We start from the raw sequence: 13,298 nt of genomic DNA, 5'->3' as shown, positions 1-13,298 counted from the left end.
TGGCAAATAATGGCAAGGACTAACTTTTTATATCCAAAATCTTTACGGAAATATACAATTAAGCCACCATGACCTGGATCGTGCTGCCTAACATAGTCAACATACCAGAACCCAGGTGGCATAGCCAACCGAACTGAATTATTACCAACCACATGCCAAGTCTCAGTAAGCACCAAGATATCAAGCCCATCACATATCAATCCATGAATACCATTCACCTTAGACGCAATTGATCTCACATTCAACAACCCAATCACCACTTTGTTAATTTTAGTTTTACCATCAATAACATTTCTCCACGAAGCACAAGAATTGTTTTTTACCAACCCAATTAAACCATATATAGAACCACACCTATCATTTGCTAGTTTAATTTTGTGTCCTTCTGAAACCACACTATTTTCCACCTTCCAACCTCTCCTATCACTCGATATAAAAAACCTTGCTTGCAACCCTCCTCCGCCTCCTTGGCTTCTTTGAGCAACTTTTTAAGTACAGCTCTTTGATCGATTTAATCAAAATTGGTCTAATAGCGTTGTCATTTTTTTTTGCCCAACCTCATCATTTTCAGAACATTTTTTTCTCCGCATACCCCTTCAGTCAAATGATCCAATATTTGGCAGACTCTTGCATTGTCGTCTGATCCTTCCTTCAAATTGAACATTATTATATTAGCTTCTCTTTCCTTATTATCGACGACATCCTGCAACTTTTTTTGAACAATTTTCACGTCCTGATTAATTGATTGAACGCCTTTTTTCATCTCACCACTAACGACACTGGCAAATGACCTATTTAATTCAGACTTCAAACTAGCAATCTCACCAGATAGCTTGGCACCAGATATATCTATATGCGTAAGTTTGCTTTCATTTCCATCAATAGCGGCTCTAATTGCAACAACTTCAGATATGATTTTTTTATTTACGTCATTTAATTTTTTCATTTCTTCTATAATCTCTGAATTACCCTTTTCAAGTTCTTTATGAAACTGTTTCTCTTCAGATATGATTGTTTTATTTACATCATTTAATTTTTTCATTTCTTCTACCATCTCTGATTTACTCTGTTCTAATTTTTTATAAAACTGTTTCTCCACAGAGAATTTCTTCAAACAAGCGTCGCAGAAGAATTTTAAATTGTTAGCTGTTATGATGAATTCATAACTCTCATCAGACACTCCAGCAGGAAGAGGAAACAAGGAATCAATGGAAACACTGTAGAGTCAAATTTGAACCCTCTTTGGCAGATTTGTTGGTAGTTCTCTTGACTTTATCAACCTAATGTAGCAACTTTAAGTTCAATTAAGAACAAATCGTGTTCTACCTGACTGATTGTATAAGTAAACTTTCAAAACAACAATTTAACTCCACAGGCTGAGAGCGTACAATAAACAGGTGCTATCAACTACGCTGCAATTTAAACCCAAAAAAGTAATTTATTTAACCTATATAAATTAAATCAAATACTTAGAATTTCTATACTAAATAAATATATTAATATTCACTATTTTTTTCTTGAAACTTTTATATAACTTTAAGTCAAAATTCGCACAAGAACCACAGGAAAATTACAAAAAACAACAGAGAAAATTTTCCATCAACCGCACAGTCACGAAAAATATAATAATAATAATATATATATGAGTATATCACATTAACTATATTTTATTTATTATTTTTATGTGCTCTATATTTTTTATTATATATATATATATATATATATATATAATATGTTTCAATATTATATATAATATTACAACAATATTACTTCTATTTCATTAATAGTATTAATTCTATTAAGTTTTGGAATACCTCTAAGTTTGAACTAATTGGTCAAAAAATTTTATCCTTCTTTTTTTAATTACATTTTTAATATATAATAATATTATATATAATAAAAAACTATATGGAAAGCTCTTAAAAAAGTGATTTATCCTGACGACACTAAACTGTGTGCAAAGATCAATAATGAGAAGGGTGCAGAAGTACTAAAACAAGATGCGGCAAGATTATACAGGTCTGATGGGCAATTTTGCACATGAGTAAAAAAAACAAAGGCTTTAATTATCAATTGGGCAATAAGGAGCTACGATCAACGCAACAAGAAGAGGACCTTGGAGTCATCATCCATAAAAGCAAAAAAAAAATCGAGGCAATGTACAGTGGCTACGGCTAAAGGAAATCAAATACTTGGATTTGTTAAAAAAACAATGGTCAGCAGGGAGAAGTCGATCAGTCTAAATCTGATCTGCAAAAAGACAAGGACATTATGGAGAAAGTACAGCGGAAAGCAACAAAGAGGATCAAAGGACTTAAAAATCTTGAATAAAAAGATAGATTGAAAGAATGTGGATTAACAACACTGGAAACAAAAAGATGTAGAAAAGATCTGATACAGGCAGCACAATAAATTGATTACCAAGAAAGAAGAAACACCGTTTACCGGATTTTTTAACTGGAGAATAGAATAGGATTACGAGGCCAGAGATACAAGCTCTCCAAAAAATAAAAAGTGCCGTCCGGCGAAAATTATTCAGCAGTAGAGTGGTAAACACCTGGAATGATCTGAGGGATGAAACAGTCTTCGCGGAATCAATCAACAGTTTTAAGATCAAGCTCGGAAAGTTAGGATGTTTGGACACTTATCTTGCAGTGGTTCTCACACAGACTATAATCTACTGAACCACTTTAAACTCTGTTGTTATGTTATATTAAATGATCATAAAAACTTTAACAAAGAATGAGTATACGTTATATACATTTATCAATCAATCAATCAATCAATCAATCAATCAATTAGCTTATAAAGTGCTATTTCCGCGATGTTCAACAGCGCTTCTCAATGAATTTTGAAAACAAATGGGTCATGAGATCCGGTCTGAACTTCGCAAGTGATGGAGAAGTAGTCAGAGAAGAAGCTAGAAAGTTCCAGAGAAAAGGAGCAGAAAAAGCAGATTTGGCAAAAGAGTGTTTAACACGAGTTAAGAAAAAGCGAGAAGAAGACGATCGTAAACCGGGGCGTTTAGGTTCAATTAATATATCTGATAAATACTTAGGAAATAATTTAGATTGAGACTTATACATAAACGTGCAAATTTTAAAAATTATTCTATATTTTATAAGTAGCCAGTGCAAGAGAACAAGATATGGAGATATATGAGAAAAGAAAGGGACACGAGCAACTAGACGAGCAGCAGAGTTAAAAGCTTTACTTAAAGAATAGAGTATAAAGTCAGGAAGACCATAGTAGAGCGAGTTACAATAATCAATATAGATAAAACTAACAAAGTAACAAGAAGGAGAAGAGTAGGATCATCAAGAAAAGGCAAAAGTTTTTTTATTCTACGTAGATGAAAGTAAGAGCTTCTAGCAACACTATTAATCTGAGAAGAGAGAGACAGTAGAATCAAAGATAAAACCTAGACTACAAAACTTATGAGAGACATCAAGAGTTTTAGAATCAGGTAAGATAATAGGAGGAATATTAATAGAGTGTTTAGATTTACTAAAACAAATTAATTCAAACTTAGAAGGATTAAGTTTAAGACACATAGAGTCAGACCAGGCGATAATTGAAGAAAGACATAGAGGTAGATTATGAAGAACACTATTGAGATTAGATGGAGGAAAAAAAGAATCATCAGCATATAGTTGACTAGAGAAAGAAAAGTTATTAATAATAACACGAGGTAGTTCAGAAGTATAGAGTATAAATAGAAGAGGGCCAAGAATAGAACCCTGAGGTACCCCGAAAGTAAGAGTAGAGGAGTTAGAAGTAGAATTATTGAGAACAACAGAAGAAAAACGATTACAGAAATAAGAAGAAAACCATGATAGACAAGAATCAGTAATATTAAAAGAAAGATGTAGCAGTCTCAAGAGAATAGTATGATCAACAGTATCAAAAGCCGAGGAAAAGTCAAGAGCAAGAAGAAGAGTAAGATTACTATTGTCACTAAAGATATCATTGTGTATTTTGAGTAAAGAAGTTCCAGTACTGTGAGCAGGTCTGAAACCAGATTGAGATACAGGTAGCAGAGTTAAAGTTTAAATAGGATGAGAGTTGATTAAAAACTACATTTTCTATTATTTTAGAAATGAAAGTAATATTAGTTACAGGTCTATAATTAGATAAAGAGGTAGGATCTAAGGATGAGTTTTTGAAGTTCATAACTATCAAGTCGTCGCCCAATCTACATACCAGGAAAAGACTTTCATCACAAGGCACTTCAAACATATTAGCACATAAAAAATATACAATATTCTATAAATTCTACCGAATGTTTGGCGTTAATATGTTTGTAGTTTGTTTTTTCAATTTTTCTCACTAAAGTTTTTTGGTGAACGTTTAGTTTGTTAAAATTCCAAATAAAACTTATTTTCCAAATTCATGCTGCATATATGCATTTATAAATTCTTTCCGGCAGTAAGTTTAGTTCATTCTTGACACTGCAATCAACATCACAGTGATCCCATTGATTCAACAATTCAGTTTGTTAGTTGGACAAATCTAGAACTACCTTATTTTTAACTTCTAATTCTCGAGAGAGATGGAGCAGTCGCTGCTCGCGATCTTGTTCGTTTGTTAGATTACGTCGGTTGGTCGCAGAACTTCGAGTAAATGTTAGTAATAGACTATAATTTTTATAAAACTAAACGTTCACCAAAAAACTTTAGTGAGAAAAATTGAAAAAACGGACTACAAACATATTAACGCCAAACATTCGGTAGAATTTATAGAATATTGTAAAAATTATCGTCTATTACCAACATATATATATATATATATATATATATATATATATATATATATATATATATATATTTTGGGACGAGGTTTTCAGCTATGCAGATTTCATTGAATATTTTTGCCCACTTCACGTTAATTAACTTTTTAAAAATTGTATTTATTGAGACCTAGTGACATAATTTGGCTGGCCATATATGTATATATATCTTGGTTGCGACCATTTAATTAAAGATCACGTTTATTTTTATTTTTGGGTACAGGGTATTTTAAAAGAGATCGAAACTGGACAGCTTCACTCTCACTTAATCGAATGTTTAATTAGTAAAATCAAAATGTCGGACAACGATAGTAAGTTTGTTTAATAAATTTTTTTTCGACTTTTAAACATTTTTAATTAGAAATAAATATTTAGGTTTATTTTAGCATTTGTTTATAATACTTTATGTATACTTTTTTTAATTTAATTAATTAATTTATTTGTTTATTTTTATTTATTATATTTTATATATATGTTGACATAAAATTTATGTTTTTAATTAATGTTTACCCATTAATAATTAATTATGTTATAGATAAACTATTATAACAATTTAATTGTTTTATTTATTTATAACTTAATAATAATGTATAATTAATTAGGAATAATTATATTATTATAATATATAAAAAAATACAAGCATAAATAATATTGATTGAAAGAAGATTTACGTCATGCATCACAATCGGAAATTATCAATTTGGTTTTCTAGCGGGGAAATCAACAATTGATGCAATTCACATCCTTTGGCAACTGCAAGAGAAGTACTTCGCAAAGCATCAACAACTATCACACATTTTTGTAGACCTTGAAAAAGCATTTGATCGAGTTTCTCGTGAAGCAATCAGGTGGAGTCTACGTCGACAACTCATTCCAGAATATCTGGTTCGACTTGTGATGAAATGTATACGAATACTAAGACTCTCATCAGCACTACGGTTGGAAACACAGACATCGGCGATGGAATTTACCAAGGCTCGATTCTCAGTCCACTGTTATTTATAACTGTGATGGAAGAATTCACAAAACCGATACGCACTGGTGACATTTGGAATCTAGTATATGCTGATGATATCGATTTAACAGCCATGTCTGAGCAGAATGCCCCACAGATGTTTGAAGATTGGAACACCAGACTAGTCGATCATGGATTCAAAGTCAACATCAGCAAAACCAAAGCAATGAACACTGGTGAACCCTCCAATCTACAGCTACTGGACGATGGCCCTGTTCAGTTTGTAAAGCTGCTGTAGGTAACGATTCAATCAAGTGTCAGCAGTGTAACCAGTGGTGTCACAAACGTTGCTCAAAAATAATTGCTACTTTACCTAAAGTGTCCAATTTTGTTTGTCCTGCTTGCATCAATCAACAACAACAAATTCGAAATAGCACTGTTTTTGAAGCCATAAAAATAGAGAAAGTCACATCGTTTCAATATCTAGGGGATGTTCTGGATTGTTATGGAACAGCTGAAGCTGCCGTTCGAGCACGCATACGTGCAGCCTGGAATAAATGGCATCTCCTTGCCTCTATATTGATGCGGCGTGATATCCCACTACCACTACGATCAAGACTTTATAAATCTGTGATACGTCTGGTGTTGTTATATGGTGCAGAAACATGGCCAATGACAACCAAACTGGAACAACAACTTCAACGAACTGACATGAAAGTGCTCCGATGGATGCCACTAATTAGTCTGAAGGGCCACATCAAATCTACCGAAATCCTGCATCGTGCTGGTTTAGATGATATAAAAGACGAATGCCGGCAACACCGTCTGCGGTGGTTTGGTCATGTCAAACGAAATGGAAACAGTGCCATAACTTCTCTTGCAGATGTTGAAGTACCTGGCACACGTTCCAAAAGCCGTCCAAAGAAGTCCTGGTCGCAAACAATCGAGCAAGACATGAAAGCTCTAAATTTAAATGAAATGGATACAACTGATTGTCTAATTTGGCCCAAAAAGTTGATGGCAAACAACGTCCTACCTCGGGAAACCGGGTCTCTGGACGCAAAACGAAAATTGATTGGTTGATAAATAATATATAATTATAAGTCCTGGTTATGACATTAAACTGACCCTCACTGCCTTGTGAGTGATGTTGGATCATCAAAGGCTAGGCCCACCGCTTATAACTGTGGTTGCGTAAGGAAGGGCGTAAATAAAAGTAAAATAGATCCCTGTGGGGTATGTGACAGGAGAGTGAAGGCTAACTCGGTATTGTGTATAGGATGTCAGAAACGGGTGCATAAGAGATGTAGTGGTGTGAGGGGGGCACTGAAAAAGGTGGAAGGCACGTTCAAATATAAGAAGAGTGTTCATGGTGTGATTAATAGGACGGACTCAAGGACGGGGTTGAGTGGTGGTATTGAAAGAGTGGAAAGCTTTATTTATTTAGGGGTTAAGCTGAACGCGGATGGAGGATGTTTGAACGCTGTTACGACTAGAGTTCGTGTGGGATGGATGAAATTTAGGGAACTTGGTGGGGTATTGTGTGGAAAGAAATGGTCAGTGAAAATGAAAGGGAGGGTATATAAAGCTTGTGTGAGAGTAGCAATGGTATATGGTGGTGAAACTTGAGTGTTGAGGAGAGAGGAGGAAAGTGTACTGCAGAGGGCTGAAAGAGCTATGGTGAGGATGATGTGTGGGGTTAAAGTGAAGGATAGGAGGAGTAGTACAGAGCTGATGTCGAGGATGGGACTGAATGAGGACATTGTGACATTGATAAGGAGATCGAGATTGCGGTAGTATGGAGATGTGTTGAGAAGGGATGAAAGGGTCGGGATTAGGCGAGTGTTGGAGTTCGAGGTTGAAGGAGTGATAGGAAGAGGTCTTCCGCGACTGGGACGGAGAGAGCAGGTGGAGAAGGACAGGGTGAAAGCGGGGTTGCGTGATACTGAGGCGAGTGACAGATGTGAATGGCGTCGAGGGGTATTTCGGTTTCATCATAGGTAGCCAAGCGGCAACCCCCGATCTCGGGGAAAATGTCGTCTAAACGTGTGTTGTTTGTTGTATAATTACATATGATTATCATCATATGACATGTATATATTATAATTTATTTATAAATTTTTAATATAAATTATAATATAAAAATATGGAGTCAGAACGCTGCGACATGTTTAATTTAATAATGATACACACTAATGCAGATGAGAATTTTGACTTTGATGGAGACAATGAAGCGGAACCATGGCAAAAAGGAATTGATGATGAAGACAGTTTGCCTTCAAATCATGACTCTCCTGATCAATCAGTTATAAGTCGATCTGACAGTGAAAGCAGGCCTGAAAATGGAGAATATGATGAAAATTACAATAGGCATGAAAATTATGAGGACAATAAAAAAGAAAAAGTTGATGATGTTACTTTCAAAGACCACGATAGTGATGCTGAAAATAACAGCAGTAGTGACGATGAAATGTCAAACAGAAGAAAAGAAAATTTTATGTCTGAAAGTGATGATGAAATTGCAACAACTAAAGACAAAGGTTAATTTTATTTGTTTTGGTTGGGCTGATGGAATGTAAAATTAAAATTGGTAAAATTAAAAAATAGCAGATTAAAAGATATCTTTCAAAAGATCAGCAGAGCAAAAAGATTGAAGGCACTTAAGTTTAATATAACAATTTCTATTATGTTCTATTTTTTTCTTGATTAACTAGAACTTGTATGTTAAATTAACTGATAAGAAGTGTATTAACAAATTAAATGGAAACTGAGGATTATTTAAGTGCAATATAACTTGATTAAGGCCTCAGATTAAATTTTATTAATTCATATAGCAATGGACTAATTTCAGTGCATGAGAATATAGTCTGTAATGCTTGATGTTTTGATCGTAATGATGCTAAGCAAAATATTGAAACCCTATATAGCTAATTCTTCGGACTTGTTTGGAGATGCTGATGATATTAGCTCCAATGATGATGAGGAAGAAGAAAATAATGCAAACACTTCTAAATCGCCAATGGATTCACATGAGGGCATTGAACAGGATGCCAACATCGATGATCACATTCAGCCCAGAACTTCTCTGGTTAGTTCACTTGCTCAGTACTTTATTTTCTTTCAATATTTTCATATTGTTCATTTATAATTGAAAAATCAAATTGTTACAAGTGAATTTAAAATTTAAAGGATGGTGATGATAATACAAGCGGAGATGTAACTAGAAGAGATCACAATGATGAGGAACATCATTCAGGTAGTGAGGAGGAAGAAGCAGAGCCTCCTGAGGTGAGAATTGAGGCCGATCTACCAAAAATATCTGTAAATCTTGGTGATCAGATGCATTTTGTCAAGTTACCTAATTTTTTGAGTGTTGATCCAAGGTTGGTTTGTTTGTATGTGGCATTATTTTGTTTATTTACAGTTTATTAATTTAACCAAATGTTTATATTTAATAATTCTTTTTGAATGTTTTATTACTCCTAATATATTTATATTGAAATGATTTGAGGCCTAAAAAATTGCAACTTGATCACACTTTAGCTCACATTAATTTGTTTCTATTTATTGAAACAATTTATTTTACCTATTTTTGTTTTTGGTTTCTTTTAATATTGATATTGGTTATTGAGACTGCTTTCTAGGTCTGTACACTATCTTCAAACTTTCACGTTTCTCCTTTGCTTCAAGTTTTTCTAATTTTGCAAGCACTGCTAATGATAAATTGCAACCAACTTGATGCAAAAAATTGAAAACTGTCAATGATTTGCTGAACACAAATTATTTTATTTTGAAACATTCATTAATAATATTATCATCCTCAATTTTTAATCAATGGAAGTCATAATTTCTTGCAGACCTTTTGATGAGCAGCTGTATGAAGATGAAGTCGATGAAGAAGATCTCATGGATGAGGAAGGTAGAACTAGACTAAAACTGAAGGTACATATTTCATGTTCTATTGTTATTATCTCTATTATTCTTTTTATAGGCCAAATTTTAAGAGTTAAAACTAGTGTGATAAATTTTATTGAAAAATCTTTCTGTGCATTATTTTGTAAGTTTTCTTTTGCAGAAGGAAAAACAATTAAAATACTAAAATTAAATAATCGCTTTTAAATTTTTGTAGGTAGAAAACACAATTAGATGGCGGTTTGCAAAGGAACATAATGGTAGATTTTCTTTTGTCAATCAGTAATTATTTATTTATTAATATTAATGTTATATTCCATTATACATATATGTATATGACAGCAGTAGTATCCGATCCTAATTTATTTTGGCATCAAAGAAGGTTTCAAAAAGATTTGTGATCTGCAAAAATCCCAAAATGAAATAGTCTGTAACCAAGATAAGCTTACTGATGAACAAAGTTCTTTTCGTCGTGAGTTGGCTTCAATTGACGCAAAGTTAAGCGAAATGGCCAACACAATAGATGAATTTGATATGTCGGTAACCAATGTAAACATGCAAATTAAAGGTATTGAAGGGGCTTGAAAAAGAATTGGGCTGAAGGATCAATTGTAAAAGGATCAATTAACGAAGAAGTTAAATTGACTACAGTGGCTCTTTAACTCAATTAACGAATTGACTACAGTGGCTCTTTAACTCAATCTTCAATTCAATTAACGAAGAAGTTAAATTGACTACAGTGACAAATCTTTTAAAAACGATGTTGAAACAATCAACCGTGAGTGCAATGTTGTGTTATTTAGAAAAGGTACTGAATTGGCAAAAAAAGACAACCCACGTCAAATGTTGATTGAGTTTAAAAAAGTCCTGGGCATGGTGGTTTGGTAACATATTTTAGAAACCATTTTAAATGTGTAAAAGTTCCATCGCCACTGATAATTATATTTGAAGAGATATGTTTTAATTTGACGCTACTGAAGACTTCAGTAATTTTTCTTGTGATTTTATAGGTTAAGTTCTGTTCCACCTGCTAAATTTTTCGAAGAATTTATTTTAGGTTTAGAACAAATAACAGTAGTTAGATATTCCGTCAGATATATATGCAACACCCTTTGCTGATGTTTTTTCTGGTTTATAGGTTTATAGATTTATAGGTTTATAGATTTATAGGTTAAGTTCTGTTCCACCTGCTAAATTTTTCGAAGAATTTATTTTAGGTTTAGAACAAATAACAGTAGTTAGATATTCCGTCAGATATATATGCAACACCCTTTGCTGATGTTTTTTCTGGTTTTGATCTAGTCAATAGAATAAATCAGTCTAACCATGTGCTTGGTGATACCCTGGATTTGATTGCTACATCAGGTGGTTTTTTTGTTAGAAGATGTATTGGTGTATCCATCTGGTATTTTTTCAGATCATGGTTTAGTAACTGATCAATTTTTAATCAATCCGACTCCGGTCATTTTTCAAATCAAAAATCGTGTATCAGATCCTGGAAACGAGTGGATAAAAACGTCTGACTGACCTTTTTAGGTGCTCACCTATCTCGAAACATTATGGTCAGGATGATGTTGTTGAATTGGGTTTAAAATATTCAATAAGGAGCTTTTAAAAATAGCTGACGATATTGCTCCACTTCGTGAATTTCGATGGAAACATGTCACGACTGCACCATGGTTTGACAGTAACTGCAAAAAGGCTAAGCAAATGTGTCGAAAAAAAAATGAAGGTTCAGAATTACTAGTTGTTATAATAATAAAGTTTATTGGGTATTAGCAACGAAACAAAAGATTGTTACTCAGCGAAACGAAGGATTTTTTGTTTTTCAAAAAAAATTCCAAGTACTTATGGCAAACGATTAATAAATTATTATGAAAAGAGACAAGTGTTTAAAATTAAGATGGTTCAATGCATAGCGCCGATGATTTTAAAAAACTTTTTGCTGACAAGTTAAAAGTGACCGAAAAGTCGACTGAATGTTTTAATCTTCTAGTTATTTCTACTAATACCAAAAATATTATATTTCTATTCAAATCGTTTCCAGTGTTGACTGAAAAACAGATATCTAAAGTTGTTAATTCGTCACATACGAAGTCATGCTCACTGGACCCAATATCGACGCATCTATTCAAAGAATATACTGAGTGTTTTATTGTCTACTTAACAGATATAATTAACATTTGCCTGATGAAGGGTGTAATGCCACAAGTGTGCAAGCATCCGATTGTCACGCCAATTTTAGAGAAAACAGGATTAGATAAATCAGATCTGATAAACTATAGGCAAGTGTCAAATTTGTCTTTCGTATCTAAGATTATAGAACGTCCTGTTGAGCTGGTTCTGAATAATCATATTAATAAAAATAGTATTTGGCCTTTACATCAATCTAAATGAAGAAAGTTTCATATGACCGAAACGGCTCTGTTGGATATATTTTCTTATGTTTATTCAGCACTCAGCAGTAACAAAAAGTAACTTTGTTGACAGACCTGGACATGAGTTCGGCGTTCGATACTGTGAATCATAAAATCCTGTTGGACAGACCAAAATATTGTTATAGTTAAAATAAGATTGCGTTAATTTGGTTTGAATCATTTCTTACTGGTCGAACTCAGCTGATTTCTTACTATTATGGTCTCTTAGAACCAACGAAACATACGTCAGGGGTGTCTGTTCTTGGACCGATTCTCTTGAATTTGTACGTTGCAGTACGTTGTACTGGACTTACTGAATAAACGTGGTTATTATTGCCATGGGTACGCAGATAACATGCAGATTTGTATTTTATGTTTTCCGGATCAGATGCCTATTATATTTGAGAAACTGACAAAAACTTTATCTGATGGGTCAAAGTAGGTTAAAGTTATGAATCAGGCTAAGGCTGTAAAGAAACCTGACACCTAATTCGCATCAAAGTTCAATTTTACAACACCAAAGTTAATTTTTACAACGTCAAAGTTCATCTTGACAAAGTCAATATTTCCCTATATATACAGCAAGGAGCACTGATGATGATTCATTCGGAATCGAAATATGGCCTTATTTGCAGCATGAATTTGAAAAATAAGTTTATTTTGAATTTTAATAAACTAAACGTTCACCAAAAAACATTAGTGAGAAAAATCGAAAAAACGAACTACAAACATATTAACGCCAAACATTCGGTAGAATTTATAGAATATTGTAAATATATATATATATATATATATATATATATATAATCCGATCTCTAATGTATATATATAAATATATATATATATATATATATATATATATATATATATATATATATATATATATATATATTGGGCCCTCTTCTTTTCACAATTTTCATCAACGATTTCCATAATGTGACTACGCTATTTAAATGTATTATGTTCGCTGACGACACTAATATTTTCAACAGTTCTAAATCACTAATTGATGATTAATTGCTAATTAATATCGATCTCAAGAGAATTGAGGCTTGGTTTTCGGCCAACAAACTAATCATCAACATTGATAAATCATGCTATACAATTTTTGGTCCTGCAATACTTACCAATAATATTCAAGACTTTTCTCTTAAATTAAATCCTAATATTTTTAGAAAATGTAGCACAATTAATTTTTTAGGTGTATATATCAAAAGTAATCTGT

At 32.9% G+C, this 13,298-nt stretch overlaps 2 protein-coding genes across 2 annotated transcripts in view; one reads left to right on the top strand and one right to left on the bottom strand.

The window, feature by feature from the left end:
- HELRODRAFT_172775 (hypothetical protein) overlaps positions 1–1,054 on the bottom strand; it is a gene marked incomplete at both ends in the record, with an annotated part of 4,011 nt that extends 2,957 nt beyond the window's left edge. The window contains 3 exons of the mRNA XM_009019414.1: positions 25–218; positions 416–500; positions 558–1,054. Coding sequence (XP_009017662.1) covers positions 25–218; positions 416–500; positions 558–1,054 — 776 coding nt within the window. The remainder of the gene's footprint in view (positions 1–24; positions 219–415; positions 501–557) is intronic.
- Positions 1,055–7,890: 6,836 nt separating this feature from the next.
- HELRODRAFT_172774 (hypothetical protein) lies at positions 7,891–10,241 on the top strand (the record flags this gene model as incomplete). The annotated part of the gene is made up of 5 exons (XM_009019413.1): positions 7,891–8,284; positions 8,672–8,832; positions 8,934–9,127; positions 9,602–9,663; positions 10,036–10,241. 5 exons carry the CDS (start codon positions 7,891–7,893, stop codon positions 10,239–10,241), a joined length of 1,017 nt encoding a protein of 338 aa, XP_009017661.1.
- Positions 10,242–13,298: the final 3,057 nt, after the last annotated feature.

This window comes from Helobdella robusta (assembly GCF_000326865.2).
Source record: "Helobdella robusta unplaced genomic scaffold HELROscaffold_24, whole genome shotgun sequence".
NCBI classification, from domain to species: Eukaryota; Metazoa; Annelida; class Clitellata; order Rhynchobdellida; family Glossiphoniidae; genus Helobdella; species Helobdella robusta.
The sequence above is the reverse complement of the archived record's forward strand: the minus strand, read 5'-3'. Positions and strand labels throughout refer to the sequence as shown.